At 46.9% G+C, this 15,343-nt stretch overlaps 1 protein-coding gene across 7 annotated transcripts in view; it reads right to left on the reverse strand.

The window, feature by feature from the left end:
• Positions 1-8,495, reverse strand: part of ANKS6 (ankyrin repeat and sterile alpha motif domain containing 6) — a 63,071-nt gene extending 54,576 nt beyond the window's left edge. For all 7 annotated transcript variants that reach the window (XR_013535616.1, XR_013535613.1, XM_035253030.3 and 4 more), the window contains exon 1: positions 8,077-8,495. Coding sequence is in view for 5 of the 7 variants with exons in the window: in XM_035253030.3 (XP_035108921.2) it covers positions 8,077-8,435 (359 nt within the window). In the remaining 2 variants the exon portion in view is untranslated. The remainder of the gene's footprint in view (positions 1-8,076) is intronic.
• Between the last annotated feature and the right edge of the window lie 6,848 nt (positions 8,496-15,343).

Genomic DNA, 15,343 nt, shown 5'->3' on the forward strand with positions numbered 1-15,343 from the left:
CTGAAGGAATCAGCTCAGATCTCACCTGCTCCGTGCAGCTTCCAGACCACCCTTTACCAGGCTAAGTCAGTGACCCTCATCTGAGCAACTTGGCCTTATAGTATGTATTTAGAAGGTCGCCTCTGGCTGCACTTGAGCCCTCTTTCTCTAACTGTCTCTCCTACTCAATGGCAGGCTCTCCAAGGACAGGGCAGGGTTCCTTGCATGTTGCTTCCCCAGCCCCTACCATAGTAGCTGATCCACAACCGAGCTCAGTAAATTTTGTCAAATAAATGAGTTGAGTAAATGAGTGCATAAATGGCATAACCATGTAGGGAAAGGTCCTGAGGTGAGCAGTGGAACTCACTGAAGAACTGGTATATCCTTCACTGGAGAAGAGATTCTAAAAAATACATGGTTTAGTTATCAAGCAGGAGATAAAATCTAGCATAATCCCTAACAGCAGATTACAAGGTGCTGTCACATTTTTATCTCATTTGATCTTAATAAACCCTGAGATAAACTCACAGATTAGGAAACTGAAGATTATGGTGGAAAGCAATTAATCTAAAGCCTCCCAATTTGAACATGATAGAGTCAAAAGTTGAACCTGGACTCAAAATTGCAGCTCTAGTAGAACCAATTTTTAAGGAGGAACAAAAGGGCTGAATTAGGGCAGAAATAGTGAAATTTGGAATATTTTCTGAATGCGTGAGTAGCCAGAGAGCATTCAACTATGCTGAAAATATAAAAGGATACAAGCAAGGCTGAGATAATACTACGGATGCTAAGTTTCTAATAGGTAATTACCAGAGGTGGGCATGCTAGGGGCTTTCTGAACAGGTGCTGTGATTACTGACGAATTTCAGCAATGAACACCTGTGCTTAAAGAGCTGGCAAACATTTTCCCCTACCAAAGCACCGGGCTGAGAGTCTAGCTCTGCTCCACTGGCAGGCAGGAAATGAAGGGTAGGAAAGGAAGATAAATACTATGCAAACCTATCCCTTGGACAGAAGACTCTGGCAAATTTAGCAAGCTGCTTCCTCGCCACCAACACCAAGAGGGAAACTATCAGTTACAGAATTCATGGCTGGGAACACAGGCTCTGGAGCCACCTCCCTAGGTGTGAATCTGACTAGCCACTTGGTAGCTATGTGTCTTGGGCAAGTTATTTAACTTCTCTGTGCCTCAATTTCTCATCTATGACATAAGGGTGACAACAGGACCTCCTTCCTAAGGTTTTATATAGATTGAATGAGTTAATTTATTTAAAGCATTTAACACAGTGCTTGACACAAAGTAGGTGCTCAATAAAGGTTACCTTTTTGTTTGTTTGAGACGGAGTCTTGCTCTGTCATCAGGCTGGAGTGCAGTGGCGTGATCTCATCTCACTGCAAACTCTGCCTCCCGGGTTCAAGTGATCTCCTGCCTCAGCCTCCCAAGTAGCTGGAACTAATAGGCATGTGCCACCATGCCCAGCTAATTTTTGTATTTTTAGTAGAGATGAGATTTCACCATGTTGGTCAGAATGGTCTCAATCTCTTGACTTTGTGATCCACCCACCTGGGCCTCCCAAAGTGCTGGGATTATAGGCATAAGCCACCGTGCCCAGCCAAAGGTTACGTGTTATTTTAAGAACAGGAAAAAAACACGAACATAACCATTTCTAATGCTAAAACACCCACAAGAGACCAAAGCACAGGGTGTCTGACAGTCTGGCCTGATCCACACAGATAGCCGGGATGATAAACTGATGCTTACTTAGACCCAGCATGGTGGCTGCCAGGGGTGTGGTTTTGACCAGGATTCTGGGGCATATTCAGATCTAAGGAAGAAGTGCACAAGGCTGGAAGGTGTTAGCATACAGGTCATGCATTTGCCTACCCCGATCTGAATGACAGACACACTGTACATCCTTCTGAAAGTTTTCCATACTAGACATACTACTCCTCAACTTGACCTTTTAGTAGGAATTATGCAGCAGAAAGCTGGAGCACAACTCAACACAGGCAGAGGTGCTCCCTGAATATAGAGTCAGTGTCACATCAACTGAGAAAACAGCACATTTTAAAGTACCCAGGCTCAGACTATCCTGCAGAACTTGTTAAACTGGTCTCTGAGACACTCCAAGACATGTCAGTGCTGCAGTCACAAACCTCACTCAGTAAACTCCTCGGGGGATTCACTAGGACCACTCGGCATGCACTCGGTGGACTGCAGAGATGAGACACACATCAGTGGCTCCCAAACCTACCATACAAGAGAATCACTGGGAGCCTTTTCTCACAGAGTCCCTGTCCCTTACTCCCCTCACTGCCCCAGGCCTTCTGAATCATAATCTCCAGAAAAGGAAATCAAGAATCTGCACTTAGACAAGCATCCTGGTGATTCTAATGTGTGGCCAAGTTTGGGTACTGAGGACGCCAATCAGCATTGACACATGTGGTGGATGCTACCACAGAGGCCTTTCTGCTGAGAAGGAACCAGAGAATAGGGAGCTATCATGACATGCTTCACAGAAGCAGCTAAGCTGAGAGGAAGAGGGGGTTTCATAGGCAAAAGGGGCTTCCCTGTATGTGGTTATGATGAGCAGTCTGAAGTCAGACTCTCCAAGTCTACTCTAACAAGCTGCAAGCTCATGAGAAAATTTTGTGATCTCAATCTCAGATCCTCATCTGTAAAGCGGAGACAATATTCTTGGCACACAGCAAATGCTTGATAAATGTCAGAAAAAAATACAGATATAGATATAGATATATAAAAACGGCCTGGACGAAACTATCTTGGCCAGAGTTTAGGAAGCCAAGAAAAAAGCAAAAGAGAGGATGCAGGAGGGGTCTGGACACGAGAGCCTCCAATGCCATGCCAAGTGCTCTGGCAAGAGTCTGCATGGGGGGACATGACCATTCATTCCAGAAAGATCTGGAAGCTCTGTAGAGGAGAGATCAGAGAAAAAAGAATGCTCCTGTCCAAACATCAACAGTACCAAGGTAGAAGAAACCCTGGTATTAACAAACTCTGGAAGGTTATGCAAGAAACTGAGTGACGAGTGGGGCTGAGTAGACGGTGGACAGGGTGACAGACTTCACTCTGTACCACTATATGTATGTGTGTACACTGGGAGAAAAGGAGAGCAGTGGAGACCACCATAAAGGTCTGGCCTGAGCTGAGGCAGAGGGGATGGAGGGAAGGGTGTGGGTTTACAGGCTACCACAGGGGCAGAATGGGCAGATTTGGACATGGGGCAGATGGGTAGCAGGAGGAAGATGTACCTGGAGTTTTAAAGCTTAAGAGAGTAGATAATGAGACTAAGAGGGAAGAAAGGCTGATAGCCTGAAAGGCTTTTTGATCACCCCAGGTTGCTCTAAGCAAGAAATCAGGTGTCTTAAAACGAAGGACCCCAGCACATTCACGGGTGCAGAAAACACTGGACTTAGTACGCCCATGCAAACAGGCAGCCCACACATTATAAATGGGCTGCATTTCCAAAGTACGTTTGTAGATTCACATAGATGTCCAAAGCCTGGGAAATGGCTAAGCAAAACACAGTACTGTCCCATGGATGGACTATCCCCACAGCAGTGGAAAACAATACAGTTGAAAATAATGCAGGACAGAATTTAGCTGGTGATACAAACTGAATTAGATTAGAACTCTGTAACATTTGGAAAAGATCTCAGTGATATAAAATATTATTGGGTCACAACGAGAAAATTATGGGTAAGGCCAGGCACTTTGTAATTGCCACACTTTGGAAAGCTGAGGTGGGTGGATCACTTGAGGTCAGGAGTTCAAGACCAGCTTGGCCAAACATGGTGAAACCCTGTCTCTACTGAAAATACAAAAAAATTAGCCAGGCATGGTAGTGCATATCCATAGTCCCAGCTACTCTGGTGGCTGAGGCAGGAGAATCACTTGAACCCAGGAGGCAGAGGTTCCAGTGAGCTGAGACTGCACCACTGCACTCCAGACTGGGTGACAGAGCAAGCTTCTGTCTCAAGGGAAAAAAAAAAAAAAAAAGGAAAAGAACAAGAGAAAATTATGGATAAGAATTTTGGGTTTTCAATGCCTTTTAGAGAAACAAAGGGCTCATACATATGGAAAGATGCTTCATTTCACTTACCACTTAAAAGTGCAAATCACAGCCAGGTTGAGAAATAATTTTTCACCCATGAGATGGGTAAAAATCCAGGGCTGACAATATACTGTTGGCGAAACATGCTATAGAAAAGCAGGCACTCACATGCATTGCTGGTAGTAAGCAGAATAATGGGCTCCCAATGGTCCGCAGACTGATCCCAGAAGCCATAGATATATGTTACTGGCAAAGGGAAATTGAGGTTGCAGATAGAATGAAAGTTGTTAATCAGCTGGCTGGCATTGAGCAGAGCAGCCTAAATTATCCAGGTGAGCCTAAAGTAATCACAGGGTCCTTTGTATGTGGAAGAGGAAAGCAGAAGACTCAGAGTGAGAGGAGATGTGAGGATGGAAGCAGAAGTGGAAGTGATGTGATTGCTGCTGGCTTTGAAGCTGGAAGGTGACCAACAGCCAAGGAATGTGAGCAGCCTCTAGAAGCTGAAAAAGCAAGAAACTTCTCTTCTAGTCTCCAAAAGAAATGCAGCCTTGTCAGTACCTTTATTTCAGCCAAGTGAGGCCCATTTGGTATTTCTGGCCTCTAGAACTGTAAGATAGCACATCTGTATTACTTTAAACCAAGGGAGTGGCAATTTCTTACAACAACCATAGAAAACTAATACACCTATATGGATAGCAATTAGGCAGTACACATCAAGATTACAAATGCCTCTATTCCCCACTTACGAATTTCGTGCAGATCCACTTACTCGTGTGTGAACTGACATATGTATCAGATCATGCATTGCAGCATGAATGTAACAGCAAGTGACTAGAAACCACCTAAATGACCATCAACAGGGAATTGGTTAAACAAATTATACAATGAAACACTGTGAGGCTATCCAAAAATGAGGAAGGTCCCCAGACTGATCCCAGAAGCCATAGATATATGTTACTGGCAAAGGGAAATTGAGGTTGCAGATAGAATGAAAGTTGTTAATCAGCTGGCTGGCATTGAGCAGAGCAGCCTAAATTATCCAGGTGAGCCTAAAGTAATCACAGAATATGGAAAGACTGCCAAAGTACATTAAATGAAAAAAATCTAGCTACAGAACAGTGCATAGCGTATAAGAAGGGGGCTGAAGAGAACAACCTTATTTGCTCATGTGTATAAAGCAATGGCTCTCAACTGGGGGCTATCATGCCCCCCAGAGGGACATGTGGCAATGTCTGGAAACACTGAAATTATCACAAATTGGTTGCAGGGCAGGTTACTGGCACCTAATGAGGAAAGACCAAGGATGCTACTAAACATCCTACAAAAAAGAATGATCCTGTCCAAATATGCAAGAAACTGAGTGATGGGTGGGGCCGAGTAGATGGTAGATGGGGGGGGACAGACTTCACTCTATACCACTACACGTACGTGTGTGTAGTCTCATGTTTAAACCTTATGAATATATTATTCAAAAATTAAATGTAAAATGTCCTTAAAGTTTATTATAACATTGCTTTAATTATAAACCTCTTTTAAAAAAAAAAAGGCTGGAATTCAGAACCATTTTTCTATGAAAAACAATGTTTACTCAGCTTAGAGAACTCTCCTCCCCTCCCTACCTGAAGCCTGCCGGTTACTCCTTCATGACTGACCACATTGGCAGTAAGACCGCTCACATCTCTCCCATCCTAAAAACCCTCTTTAGACCCTAAGCAAGTATCCTGCTTCCCACAAACCCAAGCCCAGTGAAAGGGCCATGTGCACTTCCTGTGTATTCAAACTACTCACTCTTCTACCACTGCAATCCCACCTGGACTCCTAACCTCCAGGGAACTCTCCCACCCAAGCCTCTGATGTGTTAACCTCCTGTGTTCAATCAGTCCTCTTTCCTCTCCCTCTCTGCAGTGACACTGTTGCCAGCACTTGAAATCCTTCCTTAATTCCTGACTACTCCTTTTACTGTCCAATCTTTAAGTGCCTATGTTTCTCTGGGTTCTGCCCTGGTGAAATGGTTAGGAACAGGCAGCTCTGGAGTTAGACTGCACAGGTTCAAAACCTGGCTCTTCTACTTGATAACTGTGTGGTTTTGGGCAAGCTACCTGACCTCTGTGTCTTGGTAGTAACAGTGCCTACCACATACAGCTGTTGTAAAGGTAAAATGGGTTGACACGTGTAATGCTCCTGGAACAGGGGTTGCATATAGGTGTTCAATAAATATTAACACAGAAGTTGCAAAAATTATAGTGGTTACTCCCCTCCCTGTATCCAGGCTCTTGGGAATGTGATTTTGCAACTCCTCCCCATCAAGCAGTAAAGCCTATCTATTCTCTCAAGCTGGGATGGACTTGTGACTTGCTTTGGCCAAGAGAAAAGAAAAGAGATCACTATGCTTCCAATCCTAAGGACCCTGCTGCTGACCCATGAACAAGCCTGGGCTAGCCTGCTGGAAGAGTAAAGAGAAGCAGTTCAGGTACATCCATGGCCACAGCAGACATCCAAGCCAGCCCTCAGCAACAAAATCATCTAGGACCCTTACATAGATGTAAGCATGGTGCTGACGAGACGCATGAAGAAGCCAGATGAGACTACAGTGGCAAAACTGTGCAAAAGAAACAGCTGTTGCTTTAAGAAAGTCACCAGGTTTCTGGTGGTTGTCTTGTGGCAATGGGTGATTGACAGTCATCTATTATGACTAGTATCATTCTTACATTGCACATTCACTTTGGCTAATTCCTTCTATCCCAAAGTTCCTGTTGTCATCAGTATGCCAGCAACTGCCTGAATCCTTAGGCCCAGACTCCCCTTTACCCTCCAGACTCTCAGCTACAGTTTCTGCTGGAAAGCTCTTCTTCAGGGTGGAGAGGGGTGCGCAGACTCTCACTTGAAGTGTGCTTGAAGGTCCGGCTCATTCCCAAACCTGGGCTTTCTGTGCGCTGTAGCACAGGGCATTCACTGCCATCATGCCCAGTCATCCAAGACAGATCCTTGCTGTCTCCCTTAAGCCCTCCCCAAGGGCCAGTCATCAACTCCCTAAATATACTTCCTGAATATATCACAAAGATCACTCCCTGGTTTATTCCCTGAATATATCAAACTCATCTGGGTGCCCTCCTGATACTGTCTCCATTCTGGTCTATGCCACCATCACCTCTCACTCAGACTACAGCAAACTCCACCGAACCAGCCTTTTTGATTCTAGCTTAACTCTCTATTCTCACACTTCAAGGAAAGTAATTTTTGCAAAACATAAATTTGATCATCACACATTCTGCCTAGAACCTTCCATGGTTCCCTATTAACCTAGGACAGCTAGTGTTTCTCAGCCCCAACCCCACCGCCACCCCCACCGCCACCCCCCACTACCTGGCATGTGCCTTCTCTCCAGGGAGGACTAGTACATCATTCTACTCATACATTCTACTCATACATCATTCTACCAGTCCTACCAGCTCGTGCACCTAAGCCTTTGCATGGGCCTCCCCTCATGCCCTTCCCACATCCCACTTGTTCTGTCCTGGCTAATTCTTAGGCATCCGCAGGTCTCCACGTGGATATCAACATCATTTCTACCAGATACCTTCCCCCATGACTCCAGAGGCACTCAAACCTTTCTGTTCAAGCCCGTTCCTTTGCCTGGCCTGCCCACCACTGCCTTGGGTGGAGACTCTGCCTGGTCTCGCAGGATCCTCAACGCCAAGCCAGGGAGGGAAGGCAGGTTGTGAGGAAACCCTTGCTGCAGTAAGAAATAAATCTCTGAGGTTCAGAGTCCCTGCGATTCCATTCGAAGTCTCCAGATTCTATTCTGAAAGGCCACAGTTTCTAAGAATCTGATTTTATGTTAATTCAAAAGTATTTCCCCGTCTGCGCTCAAAGTTTACCAAAAACTACTCAAAGTTTACCATTCCAACTCTAAGGAGTCCTTAACTCTTTACCTCCCGGGGCATCCGGCCGCCGGGGACCGCATCCCGGGCCAGCGCCTAGCACCACTCTGGTCCCGGTCCCCCGGGCCCCGCCGCCTCACCTGGCCGCCTGCATGAGCGCGCTCCAGCCGTAGTGGTTACGGCTGTTGACCGAGGCGCCGCGGCGCAGCAGGAAGCGCACCAGCTGTTCGTGGCCCCCGGCCGCCGCGAACTGCAGCGCGGTGTTGCCCGCCTCGTCCGAGCAGTCCACAGGCACCGGAGCACCGACCGTAACCGCCGTTGAGGCCCCGGACCCGGCCGCCTCGGCCCCCGCCGGCTCCGCCCCCGCCTCCGGCTCCACGCCGCGCTCGGCTGGCTCCGCCGCCCCCGGTTCCAGCAGCCGCCGCGCGGTCTCCGTGTCGCCCTGGTCACACGCGCGCAGCAACAGCTGAAAGGCCGGGGGCAGCCCGCCTTCGCCCATCGCCGCCGCCACGCGCGGCCCGGGCCCGTCCGCCCTGCCAGCCGTGCCGGCTCCGCCCCCGGATACCGCCAACCGGCGCCCCCTTCCGGCCATCCCCGGCGCCGGGCGCCTACTGTGTGCCGGCCGCGCGCCGGAGCCGGGGCCGCGCGCCTACTGTGTGCCGGGCGCGCGCCGGAGCCGGGACCGCGCGCCCACTGTGTGCTGGGAGCGCGCCGGAGCCGGGACCGCGCGCCTCCAGTGCCCGCGTTCGGGGGTCCAGGGAACCTCAGAGGAGCGCCTGCCCCAGGCCCGCGTGTCCCCTTCTGCTTCTTCGGCGTCAGCTCGCCTCACTGTCCCGGGGCTCCAGAGACTTCCTGCCAGGGCAAAGGTAGGAGCGGCGGCCCCAGCCCCTCCGCACGCCGCGGCCAGGGCCCTGGGCCCGGGTCTGAGTCCGCAGCTGCCTGGGCCTTGACTTGAACAGCGGACTCCGCTGACCCCTCCGCAGCCCGTGGCACTGAACCTCAGCTTCTTGAGCAAGGAAGCGGCTGAATTAAGGAACGAACGGGTTTATTGTTTCCTCACGGTGTCCTGCGGTGCCCTTAATGCCTCTCCTTCATCTGGGCAGGGCTTCTGGGGCAACTAGCGCCTCCTGTCCCTTATCTCTTTCTCTCTTTTATTTCAACTTTTATTATAAATTAAAGGGTACACGTGCAGGTTTGTTACACGGGTAAATTGCATGATGCTGAGGCTTGGGGTCCCAGCGATCCCGTCTTCCAGGCAGTAAGCATAATACTCCCCAAGTGGTTTTTCAGCCTGCAGTCCCATCCATCCCTCCCTCATCTAGTGATCCCCAGCGTTTATTGTTCCCATCTTTGTGTCCATGTGTACTCAGTGTTCAGCTCCCACTTATAAGTGAGAACATGCAGTATTTGGTTTTCTGTTCTTGTTAGATCGCTTAGGATAATGACCCTCCCGCTGCATCCATGCCTCTGCAAAGGACATGATTTCATTCTTTCTCATGGCTGCATAGTATTTCATAGTTTTCCGTCGTATATATGCACCAGTTTTCTTTCCTTCCTTCCCTTCCCACCCACCCCACTCTATTTCCCTCCCTCCTTCCCTCCCTCCCTCCCTCCCTTCCTTCCTGCCTTCCTTTTTTGACAGGGTCTTGCTCTGTCACCCAAGCTAGAGTGCAATGATGCAATCTCTGCTCACTGCAGCTTCTACCTACCAGGCTCAAGCAATCCTCCCACCACAGCCTCCTGAGTAGTTGGGACTATAGGCGCTTGCCACCATATCCGGCTAATTTTTTTGTATTTTTGGTTGAGACACGGTTTCACCATGTTGCCCAGCTGGTCTCGAACTCCTGAGCTCAAGTTATCTGCCCACTGCAGCCTCCCAAAATGCTGGGCTTACTGGTGTGACCCATCATATCTGGCTCTGTACCACATTTTCTTTGTCCAGTCTGCTGTTGATGGGCACTTAGGTTGAGTCCATATCCTTGCTATTGTAAACAGCACTGCAATAAACATACAGGTGTCTTTTTGATAGAATAAATTTTTTCCTTTTGGTATATACCTGGTAGTAGGATTGCTGGGTCAAATAGTAGTTGTATTTTAAGTTCTTTGAGAAATCTCCAAACTGCTTTCCACGGTGGCTGAACTAGTTTGCATTCCCACCAACAGTGTATGAGTATTCCCTTTTCTCCACAGCCTTACCAGCATCTATTGTTTTTTGACTTTTTAATAATTGACATTCTGGTGTAGATGATATCTCATTGTGGTTTTGATTTGCATTTCTCTGATGATTAATGATGTTGAGCATTTCTTCAGATGTTTGTTGGCTGCCTCTATGTCTTCTTTTGAGAAGTATGTGTTCATGTCCTTTGCAGAGACTCAATGAACAAATAAAACTTCAGGCTAATATTACTAATAAGCGTAGCTGCAAACATCTTCAGTGAAATATTACAAACAGAATCTAGCAGCACATCAAAAAGTTAATTCACCATGATCTAGTAGGCTTTATTTCTGGGATGCAAGGTTGGCTCAACATATGCAAATCAATAAATGTGATTCACCATATAAACAAAATCAAAAATAAAAACTATATGATCAACTCAATAAACTCAGAAAAGGCCTTCAATGAAATCCAGCATTCCTTTATAATGAAATCCAGGCATTGAAGGAACATACCTCAAAATAATAGCAGCTATTTATGACGCAGCCAGCATCACGTTAAACAGGCAAAAGCTGGAACCATTCCCCTTGAGAACTGGACAAAGATTCTCAGCACTCCTATTCAACATAGTACTGGAAGTCCTGGCCAGACAACCAGCTAAGAAAAAGAAATAAAAGGCATTCAAATAGGAAAAGAAAAAGTTGAACTTTCTCTCTCTTTACCAATAGTATGAATCTATACATAGAAAACCCTAAAGGCTTTGCCAACAGGCTCCTAGAAATGATAAACAAATTCAGTAATGTTTCAGGACAGCAAGTCAATGTATAAAAAGCAGTAGCATTTTGATACACCAATAACATTCTAGCTAAGAACAAAATTAAGAACACAATCTCATTTACAAAGCCCAAAAGAAAATGAAATGCCTTCTCTCTCTTTATCAGTAGTCCTTGAAGTGTGTCCCACACTGTAGCAGCACCAGCACCAGCTGTGACTCTGTTACAAATGCAGATTTTTCTGGCCCTACCCCAGATCTACTGAATCAGAAATTCTGGGTGTGGGTTCAGCCACCCGTATTTTAACAAGCTCTCTGGGTGATTCTGATGCATGCTAAAGTTGGAGACCCACTGTCTGATCTTCATGGCAGGCCTGCCAGCCAGTGGGGATGGCCCAGATGATCATCCCCAGGTTATAGAGGAGGCAACTGAGCCACAAAGAGGTTGTGTCTTGCCAAAGTCTCCACAACTATTCTGCAGGAGAGCTGTGAGTAGGACTCAGGTCTTCCGACATCGAGTCCAACTCTCTTTCCATTCTCAACGAATATGTATCGAGTGCCCGCTATGTCCAGACACTGTTCTAGGTGCTGGAAAAGCTGCAGGATTTAGTACAAGGTTCTTCTGTCGCTCACAGATCCCATGAGAGCCTGAGAACCAGTTCTGGAGGCCCCACAGCCAGGAACAATGACCCAAATATAATGCTGTAGCTGCACCCTGTAACAAGATCGGGTTGGTTCTGGCCCTTTTTGGTATTACTGGCTTCAGATTCAGAGGCTGAGGTAGGAGTACCTAATTGGCCCAACCTGGGTCATGTGTGCTGTCTGACAATAAGGGAGGTTGGGAAAGTGAGTTTCTGGCATTTTTGGCATCTGTAATAGTGGGAGGTAGTTTCTGTCCCAGAAGGTAGGGGACTCCCAGATGTAGGAAGAGGGGTTCAGATACTGGGTAGTCAAAAAGGATAACAAATGTCTGTTATGAAATATTCCCTCTGGACACCCTTTTTCTTTCGGGAAGCCTTTCTCCCCAACTCACAGTCTGTGAACATCAGTGGTTAGCACATATCCTGATTGGCCTCAGCCCAGGACTTTTCTTTTTTTTTGAAATGGAGTCTCACTCTGTCTCCCAGGCTGGAGTTTAGTGGTGCAATCTTGGCTGGAGTTCAGAGGTGCAACCCTCCTGGGTTCAAGTGGTTCTCTGCCTTAGCCTCCTGAGTAGCTGGGATTACAGGCACCCACCACTACGCTTGGCTAATTTTTGTATTTTTAGTAGAGATGGGGTTTCACCATGTTGCCCAGGCTGGCTTTGAACTCCTGACCTTAAGTGATCCTCCTGCCTCAGCCTCCCAAAGTGCTGAGATTACAGGCATGAGCCACTGTGCCCGGCTCAGCCCAGGATTTTTCTTGAGAATGAGGGCCCTCCACTGAGGTTGCCAGCTATTATCAGGATGTCAGGATGTTGTAAGCCAAACTGGTGTGCACTCTGCCACCACTTGAAGATAGCCTGCCTTAGAGTGAAGAACCAAGAAGCAGAACCAAGTGATAGAGAGAGATTAAGTTAGGAAATCACCCCCACATTGTTTTTTGGTGAGGTTTATTTTGAGCAGCATTGTCGTCACTTGCATTCCAAGCCTTAACAAAGGTACGATTTACATTTTTTGTAAATGAATGGGTTCATGCTATGCATGCTATTCTGAATCTTGCTTTTTTTTTTCTTTTTTCTTTTTCCACTAACGAATGGGCACCTTTCCATGTAGGTGAACACAGACTGCTGTATTTTTAAAAAATGATTGCATGAAATACCGTTCAGCAGATGTACTGTGATTTATTTAATCATTTTACTTATTTATTTATTTTATTTTTTTATTTTTAATAAATAAATATAATTTATTTATTTTATTTTTACTTTTTGAAATGGAGTCTCACTCTGTCGTCCGGGCTGGAGTGTAGTGGCACGATCTTGGCTCACTGCAACTTCTGCCTCCTGAGTTCAAGTGATTCTCCTGCCTCAGTCTCCTGAGTAGCTGAGATCACAGGGACCTGCCACCACACCCAGCTAATTTTTGTGTTTTTAGTAGAGACGGGGTTTCGCTGCTGGAACAGTAGTGGTATGTGCTGAAAAAGAAAAGAAAAGAAAAAGAGACAGGGTTTTGCCCTGTTGGCCAGGCTGGTCTCAAATTCTTGACCTCAAGTGATGCACCTGCTCTGGCCTCCCAGCACTTTGGGAGGTCTACCCGGGTGGATTGCTTGAAGCCAGGAGATTGAGACCAGCCTGGCCAACATGGTGAAATCTCATCTCTAATATAAAAACAAAAACAACAAAAAAGCCGAGTGTGGTGACATATGCCTGTAATCCCAGCTACCTAGGCAGCTGAGGCACGAGAATGGCTTGAACCTGAGAGGCAGAGGTTACAGTAGCCAAGATACCATTGCACTCCAGCCTGGGTGACAGAGCAAGACTCTCAAACAAACAAACAGAAACAAGGCACAGTTAGCTTGCTTCCGGTTTTCTGCTCTTGTAAAAATACTGCATTGGACAGCACTTGAAGCAGCCAGGATCCCACCAAGAAACAGACGGCACACTTGGCTGAGGAGCTGGGGAATGCTTACTAAAGGACCATTTACAGAAGCGTAGGCAGGATTTACTAAGAGCCACAAGGGATGGTGCAGTACTCCAGGGCTGGTAATAGTAGAGAGCTGTTACCACTCCAGGCCAGAAGGGGAAAAGGGGAGAGCAGATACTGGAATTCTGCAAGAGAGAAAACTGCAGAGACCTACCTGATAGGAGCTACAGCCTTTGGTAAAGGGACAGAGCCAACCCACAGCAACCCAGTAAGGAGCTCTTCTCAGAGGAATCTAAACCTCTGACCTCACTCTCCTCCTACCCTCTGATCTCCTGCCAGTGCACCTCATTAGTAAACCCTACTGGAAGCTAGAGGCTTGGAGCCTGCTGATACAGTCCATTCGGTCAGTCTCCTAGGGCACAGAACAGGGTGAAGAGAAACAGCAGGGGAAAATGGACGATGTCTAGCACCTTGCTGCTACACCTGTGGTTCTTGGACCAGCAGCATTAGCATCGCCAGGGAGCTTGTTAGAAATGTGGCATCCGGGGCCCACCCCAGACCTACTTAACCAGAACTGGCATTTCAACAAGATCTCCAGGTGACTCACCATACGTTGAAGTTTGTGAAGCACAGCTCCAGCACATCTTTCTATGCAAGTATAGCTATAGCCTTATTGTTTATGAATTCTCTTCCAGCCTTTTTTTCCCCATTGATCCCTCTGTTGGTTTGGATCCTCTAAGAATTAGATGGCTAGATTTTTTTTTTTTCTGGAAAAAATACCTACAAAGGATAAAGAGTATAATCCCAGCATTTTGGGAGGCTGAGATGGGTGGATCACTTGAGGTCAGGAGTTCGAGACCAGCTTGGCCAACATGATGAAACCCTGTCTCACTAAAAATACAAAAAAAAAAGAAAATTAGCCAGACTTGGTCCCATGCACCTGAAATCCCAGCTACTCAGTAAGCTGAGGTATTAGAATTGCTGGAACCTGGGAGGCAGAGGTTGCAGTGAGTACAGAGATCACACCACTGCACTCCAGCCTGGGCGACAAAGTGAGAATCTGTCTCAAAAAAAAAAAAAAAAAAAAAAAAAAAGAGAGAGAGAGAAAGGGGAAAGGAGGGAAAAGGATGAGGAGAGCCCTCAGACTATGATGCAACATGGTTTCCTTTCCCTGACACCTGAGAAAGGAGAGTGGGAAGTGAGGAGACTTGGGTAAGAGCTTCAGACTGCAGCTTAGTTCTGGGAAGTCTCAGCCAGGCAGATGGGGGATTTCCAAGCACAGGTTGTGTCCTACATCATGCGGATGTGGCCAGGTCCTGGTACCACACCATGCTCAGTCACTGACTGGGAGTAGCCAGAGGATACCACAAAGGATCCAACAGTATAGCCACTGGGAGCTTGCAGTCAACGGTTTCCCCTCAAAAGTCCTGAAGGGTGATCTGGGCAGTGCACCTCATTGCCAACACAGTTCTATTCAACAAACTTTTTAAAATTAAAATTTGTGCTTACTTTTGAATTTTTTAGACACAGTGTCTTGCTTTATCGCCCAGGCTGGAGTGTAGAGGCTGTTCATAGACATGGTCATAGTGCACTGCAGCTTCCAACTCCTGGGCTCCAGTGATCTTTCTGCCTCAGCCTCCTGAGTAGCTGGGACTATAGGTGTGTGCCACTGTACCAGCCTCAGCTAGCGTTTACTAAGTACCTTCTGTGTGCTAGGCATTATGTTTGTTGAATGATAGGAACATGGCCTCATGGCTCCCAGGGAATCCCACATGATTTGCAGAATGGGGTGTCTATGAGTTTTCATCCTCAATTCAAAGGAAGATATCACAGTTTGGAGGATGCCGCTGACAGCTTTGTAGGAGAGCTTGGCTAGAAGTTGGGCAGAAATAATGGTGGGGTCTAGGTAGTTGTAGGAA

Source organism: Callithrix jacchus, chromosome 1 (assembly GCF_049354715.1).
Source record: "Callithrix jacchus isolate 240 chromosome 1, calJac240_pri, whole genome shotgun sequence".
Lineage (NCBI taxonomy): Eukaryota > Metazoa > Chordata > Mammalia > Primates > Cebidae > Callithrix > Callithrix jacchus.